Below are 24,311 nucleotides of genomic sequence, written 5' to 3'. Positions count from 1 at the left end.
AAGAAAGAGTCCAGAGCAGGAGGACCAAGGCCTACTAGAAATTCTGGCTCTGTCCAAGTACTGGGACAAATTGCATGTTATACCATAAAATCAGGCTACATCTCAGAAAAAAAAGTCCTTTGTCAGATTTACATTTCAGAAAATATAATCATCATATACTAATCAAAACTTTTGTCCTATTTCATCTAACTACTAACTTTCCTGATCCCTATTGATTTTCTTGCCTTTCATTCATAACTATGCTATTTGGTACAGAATTGTATTTCAGTGCATTTTTAATCATACATATATACACATATAATGTTAAGCATATATTTTATGAACAATTTTATAACTTTATTTTGGATTGGCTATTCCAAAACAATCATAAATTTAGACTTCATTATGGTAAGTTAAGCTGTTAAAAAAAAAAAAAAGCTTTCTTTAATTAAAGAGAACAAAGAAACACTAAATTCTCTGAGTATGAGGTTACAAAGAAAATTTTTGTCAAGTTTTACATTCCTATATACATCCAAAAGACCAAATCTAAGTAATACCTGACACCTAATATTCTTGGGGAGGGGGAGAAGAGGGAGGGACGGTGTTAGTGTGTGTTCTCAAATATTTGATTATACATATCTGTGGAGTCTATCACTGTGATAAATCCAAATGGATTTTTACCAATATGGAAGACCATTCTCCACTAAATAGCTCAATCATTTCTTCTCTCCATAAGGGCTGGATAGGATCTGCTTTGTGATTTCACTGGTATAGGAAACTCCCAAATGACCAATGCAGATCTGCTGCAACTTAGTCATCATGCTACCTAGAAAACTCAGAAGTTTAATAAATTGCCTTAGATAACTATATGTAACTATATGGCAGAGGGATTTTCTGTCTTAATGCCAGCTCTATCCAATATATCATACTGCCTTTCCCCACAATACAATGATAACTGATATTATGGTGATGACACTCAGCTGTTTCCTCTCTTTATTAAGTTGAAATTCCATGCCCTACAAATCTATGATTTTACATAAATTATTATCAGTGATTAATTACATGAGCAACAATTTATAATGAAGGAAAAACAATTATAATATACTAAGCATAACCATGTTCCAAGACTGATCTTGTCTATTTTTTCCCTGTCTCTTGTGCTTCATTTTCCCAATTAACCCTTGTCTGAAAAGGTACTAGAATAGCAGTTCAGCTGTTCTCTCTATCTTGGACACTAAAGGCAGGACCAAAGAAGCTACAGCCAAGAAGCTTGGGATTGACTGCTTAAAGAGTAGTGGGACACGCTGGTGGAACAAGGGAAATCCCACTCTGAGTTGCCAGTGGAATTGACAAAAAAGGCATAGTGAGAGTAGCCTCTGAATTTTAGGTGTATGACAATATTACGCCAGAGGAATAGAAGGAAAGGGAATTAGACGGAAATGAGTCAGGAGCAAAGAAAGGAAGAGGTACAATTATGAGAAACAATGAAAAAAGCCAGTGATGCTGAGAATCACTCTTCCCCAGCCCCACTCCCCTCCCAAGGAAGGACTAAACCAGAAGGAGTCTGACCCAGGATCTTCTGACCCTAACTCCACACCAAGAATCCAGAAACTGAAGTAGTTTAGCTTTCCAAATATCCTGCAGATAAGCTATAGGGAAGGGTAATATAATTTCAAAGAGAAGGATAAGTATCCTCTACACATTAATTGTCCTCCCCAACTCTATTCTGTCCTACCTGCTTCCTAAAAAGCCATAAAGCCAACAACCATAATTAAGAGTATTAACAAGTTTGAATCAGTGAGTTTCAATCAATATAAAAGGAATCATATTATATCTTTTGCCCTGTTCCAAAAAAGAAAGAAGGCATTGAGAGCCTGACAGAAGAGGTTCAGAATTCCCTCAGGGATAATGTGGGAAAAGTCTCACCTTTCTGTTGGGCTCTGGCAATGTTGAGATGGGTACTAGGTCATGTAAAGGCATAAAAAATCCCACCCATATGGAGCCTCGAGACTTGGTGGTTACAGAAAACCACAGAAGTCATTATTTCCAGAACTGATTTTTCCTACTGAAAGGGGGCAGGGAAATGGTAGGTAGATGCAAATACACACACTGTCTCCTTGGTACAGCTAGTCAATAAACATTTATTTAGTGTCTATCATATATTATTAGTGTATCTCTAGCTAAGCAATAGAGAGACAAAAAAAAAAAAAAAAAAAAAAAAAGGCAAGAGACAGTCCTTGCTTTCAAAGAGCCCTCAATCTAATGGTCTGATACTGTAAACTCCTTTTTATTAACTGTTCAACTTCATTTGTCCCAAAACTGAATCTCACCAAATAGGATACCAAATTTCTAATGTTTCAGAGTAAATGGGGTCAAGCAAGATTGTGTAATTATGCCTGTAATATCTATTTGTGGAGTGGATAAAGTTAGTGGATCCTTTAAGCTAAGGATTTAGGAGATGCAGTGGGTATGGTGTTTAGGGTCCCCAGGACATCTGTCACCAAGATGGTGAGCCCCAAAGAGCAGGAGCCACCTGGCTGATCAAGGAAGGGAAAACAAGATGGAATGAAAGCTCTCATGGGTAACCCATGAACTTCCGCAGCCTAGGCCAGAAAAAGGAAAAGGGAGAGAGGGAACAGACATGGGCAGAAAGGGGGAGAGAAAGAGAGAATGGGGAAGAGAGAGAGAACAAATCTGGCCTTGTAAATGGTTTCTAAATAATGTAATCAATCACTGTTCAATATCTATACTTACTGAATTAAATTGGAATTCATTAAAAATTCTCACTTAAATGCTTTTATACCTTAACATTTTATATCAATGCAAAGAACCAAACCACAAACTGGATAGGACTATTTTGTAGCAATTACCCAAATAAGTCAACCCCTTTGAAAGCTATAATTAGAATATATAGAAAATATTATTAGAATATATAGAAAAAACAATTTCTTCCTCCCTCCCAAACAAAGTCTGATTGGACCTTAACACAGATTTCTGTATTATGGAGAAACTTCCCCAGTTTGTAGTTATTTATAGATTATAGTAGAAAAAAAGAACTAGGAATTACAAAACTTTTTTGGAGCAGAGGACATGTATTCAGATTCCATCTTTATTCCATCCATACTTATTATCTCTGTGGCCTTGAGTGAATCACCCTCCCGTGGCCTCAGTTTCCTCATTTGTAAAATAAGAGGGTTGATCTAGATGATCTTTAAAGTGCATTCCAACTATAAAACTTATTAAGTACATGAGTTAAGCAAAGATATTGGAATACCTTTGGAGATAGGATAATTATGAAAAAAGAATGAAGGATAACAGGTGGATTGATCAAATGTTCTATTGGTACTCAGAAAAGATTTAGACTAAAAGAAAGACTTGATCACAATGGGTGATTAAAGATTATTGAATCAAGGAGTTAGAGCTACAAGGATTTTTGCATCCCTTCATTTTACAGATAAGGAAACTGAAGCTCAAATAGATTGCATATATGACCTATCAGGATCACATAACTAGTAAACATTCAAAGCAGGATATGAACCCAAGTCTTGATTGCTCTAAATCAGGGGGTTTTGACCTTTTTTGGTGCATTCTGGATCTTTTTAGAACTCTGGTGAAGATTTACTAAAATGCATAAAAGTTATTTTATTGAAATATAGTGATCAAAAGATTTTAAAAAACAATGTCATGTCCACCTCCCTCCTCCAATTCCAAACTCTTGCTCAATGCCACAGAAAAGCACTGCTAAGGAGAAGGTATAGATGATTTGTGATTTTTACTTAGGGAGGTAATGTCTCCATTGATGAGATCACAGGTCTAATCAAATATTAAGCACAGATAACCAATTACTTTCTATTCTATTTCCCAACAGGATAATAAAATTAACTTTCTATTCAAGACTGTAATGCTGCCTACAAGAGAAATATGGAGAAAAAAAATTTTCTTATAGGATGCCAGAAAGTAAAATGCAATGACATTACTTATTAGCACTTGAGCTAGAGCTTAGGGCTCAAGGGTTTAGTTAATAAGAACCGGTTTTTTTGGACCAGACCCATGACTTTACTGGTATAGAAAAATCCTCTTGATGGGGAAATGATTTCTGATTAATAAAAATCAGTGCCTGTTCTGTAAATTATAGTTTAAATAATCTGCCTGAGAAACTAAGAGGCTAAGTGACTTACTAGCATCTTATACAGCACCAGACACATAAATAAGAAATGTTTGCAAGTACATGTCTAAGGTAGGAAATGAAACCACAGCTTCTGACTCCAAGACGGATTGTCTATTCCGTGCAAAGGGAATGCCTCTAAGTAACTAATAATAGTTACCCATCTCAGCTTTGATACTCGACCAGTTCCCTCTTCCTCTCACTTCCTCCCTATCTCTCCATACAGAGGGTCCTATGTCCCACAATAGCATACTCCAAATTTGTATTAAGAAGTTAATCTGCTGGTTTATTTGGAGCTCTATGCCTCTGGCACAAAAATTTAGAATCCTAACATTTCTTTACAGATTCAAAATTTGATTCTTAAAATGTGAATAAACTCAGATCTGGAAAATAAAGTTATTCATAACCAAACAGATTAATAATAATAATAATAATAATAATCTAAGCTGAATTTAGTAACTAAAACATATTAAAAATAATTAAAATAGGAATACTGATGCCTGGTTATATTCATGGAACATCAACCAAGCATCGATATTGCTAAGAGTTCCATTTGGAAGAATTTCAGTGATCTAAGACATTCATGAAACTATGTATTCCTTTTTGGATATTGTTAGATCAGTTGGAAAAGAAAAAATTTGTAAAATTTTAAAACCACAACTCATGAAAAAATAACCTTGCTAGACACTAATTTACAAAGTGACATATCTGCTCCTTACCTGACCATAATCTGTTCTGAAGACAACAACTCCCTCTGCACAGGAATTTACAGTACTTGGAAAGTGCTGGCCATTTTCTCGCAACCACACGCGGGTTCCCTGTAAACAAAATGAACATAAATAAGCTTTACACCTAGAAAGAATTCTAAAACAAACCTCAATTCCCTCCAATGTCATAATCACTATATATATTTCCCTATTAAAAAAAAGATCATTTAAAAATTAAGGTATTACCCACAAAATCTTATCTCACAGCACACAACTATGGTTTTGGGGAGAGAAGGAAGAATAGATCTCACCTGACCTCAACTTTAAGCAGCAAATGTCTAATTCTCATTATCTGGGGAGGGTGAGGCAGAAAGATGATCTCTTGAGCTGAGGTGCCCACATTTTGTTTGGTATTAATACTGTGTGCCCACCATATTTGGGGGAGCTACTGGGCTGGTTTAGGAAAACATGAGCTTTTTAATTCTTTTCCCTATTAAAAAAACAGTAATAGTATGGATTTATACTTGGAATGGACCATTTTTGCTCACTGTGATCTAGATGATCCATTCCTAAGTTCTTCTAGCATATGATCTGAGGATGCTTATTATTAATTTTCTAGACAATAAAACCACAATCATGGACCTACAATGTTTTAAGATTAATCATATAGTATGATTCCTGTGATAGGTTAACATGAAAAACCCAAGAAATTTGAATAAGCTCAGGCTCACACTACTCATAATCGTGGTTCATACTCACATACTTTCTGAATCCAAAGTGGAGCTGACTATCCCTAAACTGATCTGAAAACAGTACTACATTGATAAAAAATGACATGTGCAGCTGCCTATCAACTTTAGTGAGTTATTAGCAAACAGCTGCTGTCAAAAAGCATCCTTATTCTCCTTCAATCTTTAAATAGGTCTACTTAGTATCTGCATTATTAGTAGAATGTGACCTCTCTTTATAAATGTCATGACTTCTTTTTGTCATGTACCTTTAAAAAAAAAATTACATGTACAAATAAAGAGGGCTCAATTAAATATCATTTGCATGCATTTAAAGGGAATTTTCACATACAAAAAAAAATCAACCATAAAAACTACAAGAATTATTTTTAAAAGGTATATAACATTACATTTGGTTTCCATTTGTGCCTGACGTAAAGAATCCAAAGCTCTTGTAAAACCATGGTAAGGCATAATAAATAGAATTTTGCTGAAGAAAAGAGGGGGAAAAGAAGATTTCGAAATATGGAAATGGAGAGGGAAGACAATCTAATCCAAAAAAATATTTAATAAGCACCTCCTGTGTTCAAGGTACCGCACTGGATACTGAACAAAGAGAAAGCAGACCCAACCTTAACTTAAGGGTAAAACCCAAATATTTTACCCTTTTCTGAAAGGATTACACAGAGTTGGAAAGGATCTAAGAAACCAACTATAATCTAATCCAAATACCAAAGAAATCTCCACTAAGATATATGCAACAAGTGAGCATCCAATTTCTCTGCTCTAAGGACAGACATCCATTGCTTAAATTGTTAGGATGATCTGCTGACATCAAATTGGTCCCCTTATGAACTTGTACTCATGGCTCCTGCTTCGGTTGACATGATAGCCCATATTAAGACAGCTCTGTGGTCTCTACCACTCTTCAGCTCACCCCAGTCAATCTTCATAAGGTTACATGTACTCAAAGTCTTTAAATAATCCTGATTTCCCTCCTATGGGCAATATAACTTTGCAATGTCTATCTTATAATGTGTTGTCCTAAAGTAATCAAAATGCACCAGAGAAGGTATGAAAAGGCCAGAAAATAGTAAACATAGTAAATAAACAATAGTAAACAATACCTCTCCTAAGGTAGTACCAGATTGGTGGTGTTTTTGGCTGCTATATTACACAGCTGACTCATATTAAGCTTGTGGTCTATTAATCCCCACATCCTAGAAATTTTTGGAGCTCAGGAAATAATTTCTTTATCAGTTTGATAACACAATAGTGTATGAAATTCAATTCACCAACCATTTATTAAAGAACACTGTAGATAGAGAGTAAATTCAAGTTAAAAAAAAAAAATGACAGTCCCCTATTGTCTTTATGCTCATATTGGGGTTTTTCAGCCAGATTATGAGGCTGATTTTTAAAAATTATATTCTACGTACAATAGTAAGCCAAATGAGCAGTTGTAGTAAGGACAGCTAAAGGGGAAAGAACTTCCAAGCCTGAAAGAAAGAAGGGTAAAAACCCATTGGAGTCCAGGTTATTCTATGCAAGGAGCCCAGCTTGATGGATTATCCAGATATAAAGATTTCCTTTTCGAATATTCTGAGTGTAAATGTTGATAAAATATCTAAATGGCTATGTCTAACAAGTAGATGGAGATGTAGAACTGGATTAAGGAAACAACATAGGTCTGGAAAGGTAGGTTTTAAGAATTGCATGCAGAGCAATGATAACTAAACTCACAGCAACACATAAAGGCAAAAAGAAAGAATGCAGAGAAACTAGAAGACAGAATATCTTGGAATTTACCCACATTTAAAAAGCAATTACAATAATTCAGGAAGATCAGAACCAGGAAAAACAGTGACCTAAAAGAGAAGGAGCAGGTAGAATTCATTTTATTAGATGGCATAAAAGCACCCAAAACACTTAAATGTTCTGTCCTCTGAAACCAAACAGAACAATTCTTTCATCACCCTTCAAATCCTTTGGATAATAGAATCAGAACTAAAAGAGATCTCAGAAGTCATATGGTACAATCCTCCCTTCTAACACATGAGGAAAATGAACCTCAAAATAGCCATTTATTATATAATGTTTCTTTGCGATTTCACCACTGTGGATACTTTCATCACCAACAGCTGACTGAAATTTCTTAGAGCTTAGTAACAGATCTTTATGAAATTCTATGAACATCAGCAAAAAAAATTTAAAAAAAATAAAAATCATTCAAATACCATAAAGTTGGTAACAGATTTCTACAGACATCTCATTCCCTGCCAAGCCCAGACTCAAAATCTTTCAAAACTGACCGTAGTATACCTTTTGTTCTATCCTTCAAGAACTCAAGATTACCTGTATACCAACCCCAACAAGCCATGAGAGGACTATAATACCTAATAATAGATCATAAATGTAAGGGTTCCAAAGTAAGCAACTTGCCGAGGAGGGGACCTAACTTATTTCTGACTTTCTCTACAAATGATTTCATGTATAATACATCACATTCTCAATTTTTACAGCTTACAGTTAGTCCCATCCAAATGTTTCTTTGTTTTGGGGCCATTTCAAAAAACAACTTACATATGAACAACATTGCTAAGATAATTAAACCTGTCAACTGGTATTTGGCTAATTAATTTTGAGTTGTTTCCTTACCAAATAGTCTCCTTATTTTACTTTTTGTCTTTAGTTTTCCTTCTCTACAAAATAAGGGAAATGGTCTTAATGACTTCCAAAAGGCACTTTCAGCTCTAAATCTATAATTCTATGTTCCTTAGAAAGGAAAAAGAAAGTTAATTACAGTTAGGAAGCATTTTCTGATACCTGATGTCATATTCTGTTAGGTGTTTTGGTTCTAAGTTTTGGTCTCAGGCACATTTCCTTTTCCATGCTCACTCCTCCCCTAACAGCTGCCCATGCAAATTGTGTTGACACAGAATTATAGGATCCAATAGAAATACTCCTATATTTCAAAGGTCTTTCACTTAGGTGTGAGTAGCTGCTGATAAGCAAAACTTACTATTACTTAACTTCTACAATCAGGACTACTTCCTCTTTGCCAGTGTCTTAAGTATCTTCTGGGCAAGAAAAGCTTGAAAGCACAAAACACAAAAGATTAGTCCTTTTGTGTATTTTTTTTAATAGCTATCTTAAAATTTAGAAACTTACAAGTGGTCCCATTTTTTTTAAACATAGCTAATTATTTTCTTTGAGCCCACAGCTTTTATACTTCTGTTACTACTAACTTCAGAAAGCAGGTTCCTATAATAATTGCAAAAACATACAACAGCAACAAACTTGCTGAAATATTAAAGAAGTTTAGGGTGGGGAATGAATTGCTTACCATAGCCAACCTTTTATTCTGACACTCAAAATAAGGTTGCAATGTCATTAGACATCATTATGTACTGAAATCAGGCTACAGAGGAACATTTCCCCCATTCTACTGAGAAGAAATGACATCAAAACGCAAAATTCAACTTTAAGAAGCAAGGAAAACCAAGTAATAGTGTGATGCTAAAAAGATCTCTTGGACAAGGTGGCACCTAAAGTTGATCCCAGAAGAATGCTTTTTAATTCTAATTTTATTTCTGAATTCTAAAAAGCAAAGCTAAGGAAAATTAGTATTCTACCTGTGAAGTGAATTCAAGTGGGCAAAGGCTCCATAGAGGCAGATGATGGGAACACCAAGTTTAAGTAATGAAAAGAAGGATATAACATAGAATGTGGGATGGGAATTACATGAAACTGATATGAAAAAGAAGGCTGGTGCCAAACTGTGAATGACTGACAAAATTCAAATGCAACAATTTAGCAATAGGCACTGCAGAGTGTTCAAGAGGGAATTGCTTTTGGTAGCAATGGTTTAGAAAGGAAAGATTTTAATTAAATAAATAATACAATTAGGAAGCTATTACAATATTACAAGAAAGAAATAATGGGGGTCTAAACTACGACTAAAACTAATTTGGGAAATGGTGAAAGCAAGTATTTGGGGCAGCCAGGTGCTAACATGGATTGAAGGCTGAGTCTGGAGTCAGGAAGAGCTGAGTTCAAATTTTGCCTCAGTTTCCTCATCTGTAAAATGAGCTGGAGAAGTAAATGGTAAACCACCCTCCAGTGTTTTTAACAAGAAAACTACAAATGGGTCATGAAAAGTCAGACACTATTGAAATGACTAAACAACAGCAATATTTATTCAAAAAATGTAATAAGCACAAAAACAGTTCCTAATTTGGAAAATGACTTCAAGACTGTAAACTTAGGTGACTAGAAGGATGATGGCCTACAACTTTAACAGGCAAATTTTGGGGGAAAGAATAAAGAGAAAGGGTTCTGTTTTAGATATATTGAAATGAGATGTCGCAGGTATTGGAATGTAGCTCCAAAGAATTATCAGAACTGGATATATAAATTTGGGAATCAAATAAGAGTGTAGAAACAGAAGGCAGGACAGAGATTTGGAGGATACAAATAAAGTTGTACAGGAATGATGATTCCGCAAAGGAGCAGGAGAAAATAATCACAAAAGTTAAGAAAGTAGATAAGATGTTGAAGAAAGTAATGGACTGTGTCAAATGATACAGTCAAGAAAACATCAGATTTACCAAATCCCCAAGTAACCTCAGAGAATAGTTTGGTGGGTTTTTTTTTTTTTGGCCACAATGTCTTTACATATAACTGTCTTCAAAAGTGTGTGTGTGTATTCACAATTGTACTCAGCATTAGATTCTATGCTTTAAAAATACAGACTTGAAATTTTTCTTATCTTAAGTGCCAGAATCCTTCTTGTATTAAATATTTCTGGGTCTGAGCTGCCATATACTCTGTATAGTAAAGTCTCTGACAGATTTGACCCCAATTCATCTTTTTCTTCTTATTCTTCAAAAAAGAATGATAAAAAATAAACCAACTAATAATTCCTTCTGAGATCCCAAGTTCTACTTGTTTTAAAGGTGAATAAATAGATCTAGATATAGAAAAATGTTGCTCCAACCACTAAGCATAAATTTAGAATTTAGAAAATCTTCAGCTTATCTAAACACATAAGCAGAGAAGGAATATGAAAAGCCATAGAGCAAAATCCCACATGTTGAAGACCTCCAGCAAGGAGAAACTCAATACCTCTGGAAACAACACATTCTTACTCATGGTAGTTTTAATTGGTACATTTTTCCTTATACTGAATCTAAATTTACCTCTTTGTAAAAGTCCCCCACCTTAGGACCAAGTCCATTTGAAAGTCCTTCAAATACTTCAAGAGAAGTCTTCTCGTCTCTAAATTCAACATCTCCCCATTTCTTTCAACCAGTTCTCACATGGCCCAGTGTTGAATCTATTTGCCTCCTTTAAACATTCTCCATCTAGCATATCAAAGTTCTTCCTAAAATGTGGAACTAGAGCCAAGTATACTACTCCAGATGTGCTTTACAATTTATTTCCTCTACTGTCTGAACATTCTGTCTCTTAATGTGATCAAAGATTGGTTTGTTTTTTTTTTAGTTGCTATATCATACTTTTAAGCTTGTAATCCATAATTCCATGATTTTTTTTTTGAGGAAACTACTGTCTAGCCATATTTTAAAGGTAAGATGAATTTTTTAAATTTACAACTAAGACTTTGCATTTATCCCTATTGTATTTCATTTTATTAGGTTCAGTTCACTGTTTGAACTTGTCAAGATCTGTTTCTATCCTGTCACCCAATGTATTAATTAGCTCTAGTTTTGAATCATTTGCAAATTTGTTAAGTATAGTAATTTTGCTTCTATCAAAGCCATTGATAAAATCTGTAAACATCCGAGGGCCAAAGCACAGATCCCAGAGGTATCTTCTTCCAAACTGACATCAAACTATTTGTAGACTATTCCAGGATTACAGTCATTCAAGCAGTAATCAATTCATATATCATCTAGACACATCTCCATATCTCCTCCTACTGTACACAAAGAAGAGCATGAGACATTTCAAATCTAAGTATTTCCTTGATTATCAGCAGCCTCATACCCCCTCCCAAAAGGCAGAGAGGTTGATCCATTAGAGCCAATTTTTTTTCAATAAAGCCATACCAAATTATCAATTGTGTTGGAACTCAAAAACCAAGTTCATTGGGCAATATTTTAATAGTATTGCTTCCATTTTTTCTATTTCCAAAAGAGAATGGGAAATTTCTAACAAAAGAAAACAGAACTTCTCTATTACCCTAAAGGAAATATTCTTGAAGAAACATCTAGAGTTATCATCAAGACTATTAAAAAAAACCACCTTTTTCAAACAGTTTACACATCTCAGGCTTAAGTATTATTTATAGAAAGACATTACATAAGTCAAACAATATATGTTATTTCTAGTTTAAGAAACTACTTTTTATTGCTATAGGAATATTTTTAAATGAGTTAAATTCCAGTAGCATTTCTGTATGAGAAATTTAAAAACTAGTACTGAAAATGCCATGAGCCAAATAACCCCGTCATAGATCATCTAACGAAGGCAGGAAAAGGGAAGGTTGGCAGATAGAGTTGACCTGTGTCAAGAAAAATTCTGACATGACAAAACTGTTAGTACTAAACAAGACCTGGAAAAGCAAGTGAGAGATAAACACACATTACCAGAATGAAGAAAGAAATATTTATTAATTGCTTACTAAGTGCTAATCAACTTAACTACATATGCCCCAAAAAGCAGTAGGCTATCTGGGGGTAAAAGAGGCTGATAATGATTCCCTCAGTTCCCAAATTACCCAAAAATCAAACCAGATTTACCTAGTGGGCTGCCAACATCAGTCTAATAATCTCTTTAGGTACAGATTTTCTCTCTTTCATGTAAGCTTAATGTGGTCAGTTCACAGACATATCAACCAATGAACCTGTTTAAACAACTGATAGATACTAGATCTTTCCTGATTGTGTTAAAAGAGACATAAATTCACAATATTAATAAACCCATCTTATGCTTAGATAACTACTTCAAGAGCCTTTATATAAATTATTAAGTTAAGAAAGGGTTTCACTTTCTCTGCTGTTTACAAAACAGGAAATTTAAGACCCAGTAAGAATTTAAAGTTTATAAATGCTCAAGTGAGCACAGGAATATATAATAGTAGAGTCATCACTAATAAGGAGAGGAAAGATAGAGTTTTGTGACAGAAGAGAAATTGCTTTCTTCCCAGCTTTTCCTTTACCTTAAAGTAAATCAGAAAGAATATTAATTATGCATGGAGATACTGTTGTCCTATTCCTATAAAACAGGCAGAGAATTCTAATTCAGATGACAATAACCAAAAACACTAGGAAGTAGCCAAGTCTGCATTTAAAAAAAAAAAAAAAAAAAAAAAAAAAAAGCAGCCTTCCCAAGGAATCAGCTCCTCAGGCTACACTATATAACTGAAAACACTCAAGTATCAGAATTTGGAAGAGATTTGAAACAAAAGATGACTGCCCACAATATGAAATATAATTTCAAGGGAAGGGGGGAGGGAGACTAAGGGAGGGAGGGATTGAGGGAGAGAAAGAGGATGGAAGAAGGAGAGGGGAAGGAAGTAGCTACATAGGCCAGAGGTGCCCAGATTTTTTACAACAGTCTTGTTTAACAAATAATTGCAGAGGCTTTTACAGTGAAACATCCTGAAAAAAAAAACAACAAAAACAAGCATGACTTCTTTCTAAATATGTTTTGTGGTGCTATCCCTGGAACCAACTCTGAAACTTAAAATATGACTCATCAGATAATAAATGCCTCAGGCTTGAATTAACTATGGCTCCTTGGGTTGGAGTCTTCTCCCAAAAAGATCCCAATCCTGTTTCACTGCTCAAGATCAAGCAACAGCTGTCTAATAATCTTTATGGGAGTCCCATTATTCCTGTCTGAAAAAACTAAGTACTGAAACATACTATCTCAGACATTAAGCAGTTTTACTTCTGTTTAAACCTCTGTTGAAAATCTCTCGCTACTGGATGAATTTATATGAAACTAGGGCATAAGAAAGACATAGCAAGCAGTCAATGACTCCAAAAGAAAAAATCATGAGGTTTTTAAAACTATTATAGTATATAAAACTACTACCATATGTAATTCATATTGTGTTTGCACATTTGTAATCTATCTTGGCTCCTTATGGCATAGATAGACCGACATATGGAATAATTCTTCTAAATACTAACTGAATGGGTAAAACAGGTAGTGCAAAATTATATTGGGATGATGGAGATTACAAAACATTCCTCTGATCATTTGAGACACTGACTATTCCTTATTTTGATTAGTAGCGATCTAACTTTCTAACAATTTTGGATAATTCCCAAACCAGTTTATATTTTATTCTTTCCCATCTTCCCTTTTTAATAAATTTTATATCACTTAATATATCTCTACACACACCACTAGTACGGACATAATTCCAAGGTCTCCTAGACAATTCTAGACTGCTCTTACACAATACAGTATTATGTAACACTGTATAGATGTAATCTAAAATAATTAAATCTATTCAGACCTGTTAGACTAGGACCGACTTTGAAATGAACTTCAAAGCAACATGTCACATGGCAATACTGGTCAGATATGAAAGATAAATAAATCCTTAAAAGGAACAAAGGAAGATAACAATTTCATTGTGAATGTCACCTTAATTCTTCCTCTTTGAAAAAATTCCACTTTTTTTTTGGGGGGGGGTCCTTTCTTCTGAAGAAATTAAAAAGAGTGAGGTTGATGATCCAATTACAGGTCATGCCATCACCTTCTTGATGTCATGATGCTCTTCAATAATGAAAGGATTTAGAAATGTTCTATAGGTTCAATCTAGACATGTATGAATTACATCATTTTCCTTAGACCATCTAATAACTGTCTTATAAAGGTCATCAAATAAGAATAATTTGCTAATTTATGTGATTTTCTAACATAAGACAAATACAGGTAGTTATGACTGTTGTTCTCTGGAAGTGCAAAGAGACTAGGTATTTGGGTAACATAATCCACAATTTATATTATGCCACATATTACATTACACATATACACATGCTCTCCATTATACAGCACTATATTATGTTCTTTTGTAATATTGGTAGAAGTAAAAAAATTCTATTAGTTTTATATTTAGATTGAGTTAAAAAGAAATGCTTTTCTTTATTCTTTTCTGTAATTCTATTTACTGTTTCTCTACACCAATTATTCTTTCATTCATTTTTTATTTTACTTGCACTGAACAATAGACAATCTGTCCCTATGCTAGGAAATACTGCAAAAGAAAGGAGAAATGGCATGGCAGAGAGAAAAATCACAGAATTTTTATAAGAATAAGGTTAAAGAAATGACTAATGTGCCCAACACTCTACTCTGATCACATCTATTTTGCCTGAGAGTTTAAGGGATTCTAACTACAATCCACATGTGATACAATATACAAACAGATTTCAAAGGGCAAGGAAAAGGATTGGTTGATTTCCCACAACTGATTTTCTTGTCCTGAGACTCCTTTCAGGCCTATTTTTTCACTCACCACATTTGTAGGACAACTGTGTAAGTTCTATAAAGGAAAACCTTAACCACAACCTACAACTTCTCATTAAAATTATTTTAACTTCAAATGAAACATGGTTTGTGCTAAACTGCAATTTCAAATGACAGAGAACTGGGTCTAAAGACACCAAGTGGGACAGTCACATGCCAAATATAGAGATGGAAAAGAGAAATGTAAAGTTGACAATCAACATAACAATGGACAATTAGAACTTGAATTGTACAGTCTGTTGTGATATACTAGAAATCTCATTTTAAGAAATATGTATGACTATTAGTCATAACATAGTTATTCCTTTTTCCCCAATTTGATTTATATGTTAAAATATGCACAAATAATTATAATGTGCCGATGAGCCCAATATCTAAATGGTTGCCCCTACTCTCCCTATACCCACATTACCTGCCAAAGGTACTTATTTCTTCTGTTAGGATGGGATAGGAGGATGAAGAAGAGATGAGAAATTTTTCCCAAATTCAAATTTAGGACTCATTTTTCCATAGATATGGAAATATATAGGCAACAAGTCACTTTTCTATTATATTTCACTACAATCATATAGCATTTGTTATAATATGGGTTGTTTACAAATGTATACACACTCTCATACACAACACATTTCTTGGCAAAAAGATAGATTATATGCATATGTATTCATAATCCCATCCATATGTATACACATATACATTATGCTTCTACCACTTTTAACATGCTTTTTATGGAAACTCACATAGATGCTTCCAAATGACCAAGTTATCAAAGAACTTTCAGAATACAAACCCTTGAAATGTTGCATACTATCTATAATTCAATAAAATTTAAAATGGATAGATTAAAATCATTTGAACCAAAATCTCCAGTCAGCATCCTCAAGCTTGTTAATGCCCAAACTGTTTTTTTGAACAGGATTGTAAGTGTATTTTCACCTTTTTTTTTAACTTAGTTAAATAAAGTACATTCTAGTGACATTAAAACTCGGTGGGTAGTTCTACTCTACCCTAGGAAGAGGATAAAGAGACCAGTAGTCATCAACCAATTCACTGCTCAAATGGAAAAGGAATGTATATAGGGAACATATGGATATAATCACAGAGAGAAGAAAAAAGGTAAAGGTGAAAATTATTCAACAAAAAAAGGTGACTTTTGGCAGGATCCTCAAACTACATTTTTCCAATTCAAAAAGGCAGATATTCCAAGGAATAAAGTAGCCCTTAATTGCAAGATGATGGAGCAACAAGCCCATGGCTTTGGAAAAATGCACCACTATTTGAAGCCCAACTCAAAGACTAGTCCCTATGCCCAGTCCTTCCTAACTTGTTCATAAAAAACTCTTTACTCCAATGATTGAGCTTTTGCTAAGGAAATAAATCAGAGGAACAGTTAAAGAAGCTAAAGAAAGATGCAACACTATTACAGAATAGTGACATCTGTGTGAATTTGACAACAGCTTTGTTGTTCTGAAACATATGATTACAAAAATGATCTGACATTTGATTGGAAAATATATAAAGTGAATTTCCTCATATGTCAAGTAAACTAGCCATGACAAAAGCATATGCTTAAGTCATTGGAAGGAAATTAAACAATGGGGTCTACTAAGAATCAGCCAGTCAGCCTAAAATAAATATAAAGAAACAAGCAACAATAAACATTTATGAAATGATCCAAAGATGTATCCAAAGATGAAGAGGATATTACACTAAAGTGCTAGCATATAATCTAATAAGGAAAATAAATAACCATGATCCATAGAGTACTGGGATTTACAAGCAGGAAATAATAAATGGAAATATAATTTTGGTAAGCTAAAGAGAATGCAACAAGCACAAGGACTACTGAAAAACTAATTATAAATCCATTCTAAGTGATAAAGAAACAAGTATTATGAATTATGTTGTTTGCTTCCTCTTCTCCCCTCCCACTTCCAAGTAGGAAAGTATGCAAGTAGGTAAATGATCATTATGGATCTTTTTGAGAACTGCTGTTTTAAATTAGTGATGTGAAAAACTGTAGGAAGTGCTCTAAAGAAATAAAATGAATTTCAAACATTTTGGTTTCCAGACTCTCTTTTAACTATTAAAAATCACTGAGGATCCCAAAGAGGTTTTCCATATATGGGTTATGTCTACAAATTATATAATTTTTTTTCTTTGAGACTGGGGTTAAGTGACTTGCCCAGGATCACACAGTTAGGAAGTCTTAAGTGTCTGAGATCACATTTGAACTCGGGTCCTTCTCAATTCAAGGTTGGTGCTCTATCCACTGCGCCACCTAACTGCCCCCATGTCTATAAATATTTGCCATTGGAAATCAAAACTGATATTTTGAAAAAAAAATTACTTATAATATAGTTATTTTAGGTGAATTAATAAGTAATAAGTTATAATATAGTTATTTTAGGTGAATTAATAACTTTATTATTGCTAATAACATATGTTAATATGAGTAACATGTGCTTATGAAAAATAACTATATTTTCAAAAAAATTTAGCAACTAGAGTGGTAATTTTACAATTTTTACAAATCTTACTGTCTGACTTAATAAAAGACTGTTGGGTTCTCATATCTGTTTCTGCATTCAATTCGTTGAAATGTTATTTTGGTTGAAGCATATGGAGATTTTCAGAGATGTGAAAAGGAAAAGATTAGAAAAGAATATTTTAATATACAAATATTAGTATTATTGTGAATATTTTTTATCCTATAGGACTTCAGGGACTGCCCCAAAAGACTACATTTGAGATTTGAGAACCTGTTTTAAACCAGATATTTAATCAGAATATTATAAACAATAACAAAAAAAAAATCTAGGTGATAAACTTATGAACGCAACAAAAACAATACAAAAGCTATCATTCATAAGACTTTCCTTGCATAAAAATCTCCATAAGCCTTATCATTGTTATAACAGCATTAAACTGAAATGTTTTATAATTATAATTATAAAATATTAATTAGATATGTCAAAGATGGAGGGTGGGAGGAGAGAGAGGGAGAAAGGAGACAGAGAGGTCAAAATGGAGAAACATTCAAAGTGAACTATGATCAATTAAACTGAACAAAAATGCTAAATGTCAGATGTTGAGGTTTGTCCCATGTTCTTGAAGAGAACCATGACATCAGGGAGATGATGTTATGAGATGCAAAGTGAAGAGAGGCCCTATCAAGAAAATGTAAGAATATTAACATGTGGCAATTAAGAAGCCAGATGAAAATTTTAAGTATGGCATTTGAAGTGCATCACAACTAGGCCCATTCCCACCTTGTTTAGTCTCTTTAAACTTTACTTCTTTACAAGTGCTCTGTAATCCAATATCACTGTTCTGCTCTTGCACAATGAACTCAACCTCCAATCCATGCCTTTTCACTAACTGTCCCCATCCTTACTTAGACCTTTTCCTTTTCTTTAAGACTCAGTGCCAATTCCACCTTCTGCCAGATACTTCTCACTGGTCCATTGGTCTACTTTCACCTCTTTGTTGGTTCCTTCCCTCTGACAATACCTCCCATTTTCATCAAATATATATGTACATAACTATGTAGTCTCCCTCATTGGAACATAATGAGTTCATTAACAAGGGGCATGTTTTAACTTTTCTTTGTATCGCCAGTACCAAATACAGCTCCTGACTCATAGTAAACACTTATTAACTGCCCCTTGACTGAGTTGATTCAGTAGGGTTCCAGTAGATACAAAGGTGAGTAATCAGGGCAGACCTATGTTTGAAAACTACCAGGGCCTAATCAAAGAAGGGCAAGGAGAAAAAGAGTGAACATACTGCATAGAAGCTGACAGCTAGGTGATACAATGGATCCTGAGATCAGGAGGACCTAAATTCAAATCTGATCTATGGCATGGGTAATCAGGTGGCATAGTGGGTAGAGCATCAGCCCGGAAGGAGGGCCTGAGTTCAAATCCATTCTCAGACACTTAACATTTCCTAGCTGTGTGACCCTGGACAAGTCACTTAATCCCAATTGCCTCAAAAAACAAAACAAAACAAAACAAAACAAAACAAAACAAAACAAAACAAAACAAAACAAAACAAAACAAAACAAAACAAAACAAAACAAAAAAACACCTATGGATCAACTCATTCCCATTAACTCCTCACAAGTGGTAGCTGCCTGGAATAGGAAAAACACTAGCAGCGAGACTTATTTTATCTCTGTACCTTGTGAAAACCTGGATGCCTGCTAGAATGTCAGACATCTGCCCCAGTACATAGAGGCTTACATATCCAAACTCATCCAGGGACCATTGCACAGATGGCACGTACTTTCCCCATATGCTCCACATGTCACATCCTAGTTCAGGCCCAAGTGACCTTCCCACCAGTTTGGGTCTAGGCTTTATGACTTCAAGATCCACTCTGTAGTTTATCTATAGCACTTTCAGATCACCAGAAACTTTAAGAATTCTATAAAGACCAAACACTGGCTTATTTCCTCCATTTCCCCACCCAACAAATCAAGATGTGATACCATTTCCCCTTCGGCACCTCCTTCCTCAGACACACAACTTTCTAAAACCTATAATGGTTTTTGGTTTAAATTAAGAAATCTTTATTATGGTAGCATGATGGGAGTATGAAATAAAGTGGTGGAAAAAGCCAACAAGAAAAAGCTTTTGGAAAATTAGAAAATTCTCTCCAAGATGTTCCCTGAAACAAAGGCCCAACATTTTCCAGCAAAATAAGGTAGAGTAGGAGAAGTAGGATAGAAAACCAGTCTTCTATTTGGGAAGACCAGGGATTAAGTGCTACCTCTGGGGGGAAAAAAAGTTATGGACCTTGTCACATAGTGTCAATGGCCACATAAAGGAGGTTTTTAATTCTGGACGGCATGTAGCTACTTCTTTCCACCATCTCTTTCTACCACAAGTCCACTAAGCATCCAAGTTTATGAAGAATAAAAAATTTCAAGATAGTGCTATATCTTAGAATACAGCTACATCATTTGTGATGGTAAAGTATATTCCAAGTCTATAGTCCCTTCCTCTTACAGGTTCCTTCAAGAACCATAATTTAAAAGAAAATCGCTGGATCAGTGATCACCTCTTCATCCCTCTCCCAAATTCTACTCCTGACTGTGGTCCAGATTTTATCTATACTATGTCCTTGAATGGAATACTTCCTTCATTCCCCCTTTAAGTGTTGTCTTACCTCATTAGAATGTAAGTTCTTAGAGAGCTAATTGTATTTGTATCCATCAATCCTTTGCACAAAGTTTTGTACAAGGTAGGTACTTAATGTTTGCTGCTGGGGCTATTCAGGCCAGTTCCAATGGTCTTGTGATGGAGAAAGCCATCTGAACTCAGTCAGAGGACTGTGGGGACTGAGTGTGGATCACAACATAGTATTTTCACTATTTTATTGTTGTTTGCTTGCATTTTGTTTTTCTTTTTGATCTGATTTTTCTTGTGCAACTTGATAATTGTGGAAATAGGTATAGAAGATTTGCACATTTAAAATATACTGGATTACTTGACATCTAGGGGAGGGGATGGGGAAAATGGAGAGAAGAGAAAACTTGGAACACAAAGTTTTACAAGGATGAATGTTGAAACTATGCATATGTTCTGAAAACAAACAGTTTAAAATAAATAAGTAAATAAATGCTTGCTTCTGATTTGATTTAACAATGGATTACAATATAATATAATATAACTTCATCAGATTATAATGTCAAATAGCAAGTGACAAAAGAGGACAACTTTAAAACTGATGATATCTATGGTTAACTTAGTTCTCCTGTTTCAAGATCCTTTCTCATTACTCTCCATAGTCACATCTTGGGTTTCAAAGGAATTCTGGAAATGAGTGAAATATGAAAAAAGAATGTTATTGCTCTAGAACTCTTTAACCATCAGGTGGTATGTCTCTTTGCTGTTTGGGATAATTTCTCTCAAAAATAATGCTCATTACAATCCAAATATTGGCTTTTATGTGTGATCCAATTCCCCTAGTGATGAAAGAGAATGTCAAACTGGAAATCAATATGAGAAAAAGATCTTCTCTGATTTCTTCAATAGAGTAATACAATGCCAACAAAATATGTGAACTGCAGAAAGGAATAAAATATTAATTGATGGAAAGATGGGTATTGTATAGAACAAGTTCTAACATTTGGATATGGATGGTACAAATAAATTGGAAGCAAGAGAAAAGCATCTTGTTAGAAGGTATACAAATTTGCATTGTGCTCAAAATATTTATGAAGTGCATCTTCTGAAACTGTGTATATATCTTGTATATACTATATAATAAATTCCTTTAACCCTTCTGTCAGATAAATAAGCTTAAAAAAGGGAACAGATCTCTACCTTGAGTTTGTAAGGCTTTCAAACACAGACACTCACACTTGGGCACCAGCCAACTAGAGACAGAGTAGAGATTATTTTTCTTGCTCTCCATCCACTAGCACCATTTCCAGCTTTTGCTGGCAAAATCTTTTCTTGGTCCATTCTATTTTCTCTTCCTTTATCCTTCACACTCCAAAATCCAGGGTGACCCATGAGCTTTACTCTTCGAATATTCAAATCCCATCCTCAAAATTCCCAGGCATTAAGGTGTACCATTTAAAAATAAATCTAATTATAGTAACTGGCATTACATTATGACTAATAATACACTTAAAAGTAAAACAAGGAAGGGCATTGGCACCCCAAATGATTTAACTACCACACTAAAGATTCTTTAAATAAATTCCAAATTGGTAAAATGTTGAGGATGGATCTTTTTAAATAAGGGATCTGGTCCGTAATCTAGCCACTGGTCCAACAAAAGAATAAAACAAGTCATTATAATTCAAGGGCAGGAAGTAACCAAAACTAGCTTTCATTGCAACCTCTATTTTTTTTAGACTGCTATTCTTCATACTCATGCGATTGACTAAAAATGTCTAATTAGATAGTTATATGTTAGTTATAAGATCAAGATAGTTATAAGATCATTCTCACTTTAAATAGATGATAACTACAGCTCATATAGACTGACCTCTTCATTTTATAGATGAAGAAACTAGCATTGAAAATGGTTAAATGGCTGTTTAAGAATGATTCAAACTCAGATCCTTTAATTCCAATAAGAGATAGAGACAAATAGACACACAAAAAGACTTAAAGATATGAAACTATGAGAGTCAAAGAATGGGGCAGGGATTCGTCAGGGGAGAGGGAAGAAAAAGAAGAGGAAAATCTACAAGTAGTTTAGTAAGTAACTACTTAATATATCTTCAAGGAATTCTCTCTAAAAGCAATATATTTTACTAAATCTGGTTCGATGCTGTATTCAATTTAGCTACAAAGCTATATTCTTATGTTGAGCTTTTAAGTATTTGTGTCTGGTTTTCTCTGAATGAGTTCTTACTGATGCAGCATATTACCACAAGGTATAAAAAGCAATTTACAGCTTTCCAGACCTCTCAGAGAATCCTTCTCTTTTGTCAGTGAGGGATACAACTGCATTTTAATAAGCTATCTTCTTTCTCATTACAGGATGGAAGGAATAGGAAAGAATTTTTGTTAAATAATAATAATAATTTAAATAATCTATCTTTATAGGCCCCTTCTTGGAGGAAGAGGGTAGTAAAAAGAAATTAGATTCCTCCCTTGCTCAGCTTATTCTGTACTCTGGCTCACATTTACTTAAAAAAAAAATTCAGCATTTTTTCCAATCATGTTAAAACAATTTTTAACATTCATTTTATAAGATTTTAAGTTCCACATTTTCCCCTCCTTCCTTCCATCCCCTCCCTTTTTCATAAAATAGTAAGCAATGTGATGTAGGGGATATATGTGCAATCATATAAATCATATTTCTATTTTAGTCACAGTTGTGAAAACAAAACAGACCAAAAGGAAAAAACAGGGAAAATGTTCATCAATTCTTTATCTGAATAGATAGCATTTTCCATCATGAATCCTTTGTAATAGTGTTGGATCACTGCTGAGAAGAGCTAAGTTGAATATCATATAATATTGTTACTGTGTACAATGTTTTCCTGGTCCTGCTCATTTTACTTTGCATCCATTACACAAGTCTTTTCAGGCTTTTCTGAAATCTGTCTCTTCATAATTTCTTATTGAATTCCACAATAATATTCCATTACATTCATATACTGTGACTTATTCAGCCATTCCTTAATTGATGGGCATCCCCTCAATTTCCAATATTTTGCTACTGCAACAAGTGTTCACAAATATTTTTGTCCAAGTATGTTCTTTCCCCTTTTATACGATTTCTGCAGGATATAGACCTAGTAGTGGTATTGCTCTATCGGATATACAGTTTTTGGTTATCCTTTAGGCATAATTCTAAATTACTCTCTAGAATAGTGGATTAGTTCATAACTCCACATACTATTCATTCGCTTAATAATTTTGCTCCATTGTCTCCAACATGTATCATGTTTTTTTTTTTTTAATTTTTTTTTTTTTTTAATTTGAGCAGCTGGAATGCAGCTGGCAATGTGATTTATAACTTCTTCGGCCACATATAGGAACCAGCTTTCTCCATTCTAATGCTCTTCTCAGCATTGTGACTCTAGTCAGCCAATCAACAATGTGTTAAGTACTTATTATGTTCCAGACATATATTCTAAGAGGAAGAAAACACTCAAAAAATTATACATATATATTATTACATTATACATATAAGACCAGTGTAGATGGAAGATCATTAATCTAGGAAAGGACTTAACAGCAAGGGAAATAAAAGATTTTTTGCAGAAAATGGAATTTGAGTTGTCTCTTCAAGGAAGTCATGGACTTTAGTATTCCAAATGGGGAAAGCAGACAGTAAAAAAGGCACAGTTGGGAGATGGAGTGTTGTGGCAAAGAATAACAAATAGGTCAATGCTGGAGAAGATGGAGTAGAATGGGGAGAACTGCAGAAGGGGGACCAACCATTATTACATAGTTAAAATATTAGTATAAAAGGTCTTGCACCAATCAGAATGGAAGGAGGAATTGTGCTGGAACTCTGTCTTCCCAGAAATCAGCCGGAGTCAGGATCACTAAACGTCTTTATTCTTGATCTTTTCGGGTCAAGGTCAGGGGATTAAATCTAGCAGTCTCCCATACACCTTCCTCCCTCAAATGCCAAGAGACCCAGTGTCTGAGTCTCAATTCCTCTTCCTCCTCTTACTCCTCCCACACACATCACTTTCCCCTCTTTGTCCCACCAATCAAGTCAGCACAGAACAGCGGG

The 24,311-nt window shown here is 34.4% G+C and overlaps 1 protein-coding gene across 1 annotated transcript in view; it reads right to left on the bottom strand.

Annotated features, from left to right (window-relative positions):
• MYO10 (myosin X) overlaps positions 1-24,311 on the bottom strand; it is a 203,916-nt gene that overhangs the window by 147,440 nt on the left and 32,165 nt on the right. Inside the window, exon 2 of the mRNA XM_074279100.1 lies at positions 4,864-4,962. Coding sequence (XP_074135201.1) covers positions 4,864-4,962 — 99 coding nt within the window. The remainder of the gene's footprint in view (positions 1-4,863; positions 4,963-24,311) is intronic.

Source organism: Sminthopsis crassicaudata, chromosome 1, assembly GCF_048593235.1.
Source record: "Sminthopsis crassicaudata isolate SCR6 chromosome 1, ASM4859323v1, whole genome shotgun sequence".
NCBI classification, from domain to species: Eukaryota; Metazoa; Chordata; class Mammalia; order Dasyuromorphia; family Dasyuridae; genus Sminthopsis; species Sminthopsis crassicaudata.
This window is presented reverse-complemented; position numbering and strand designations above follow the sequence as displayed.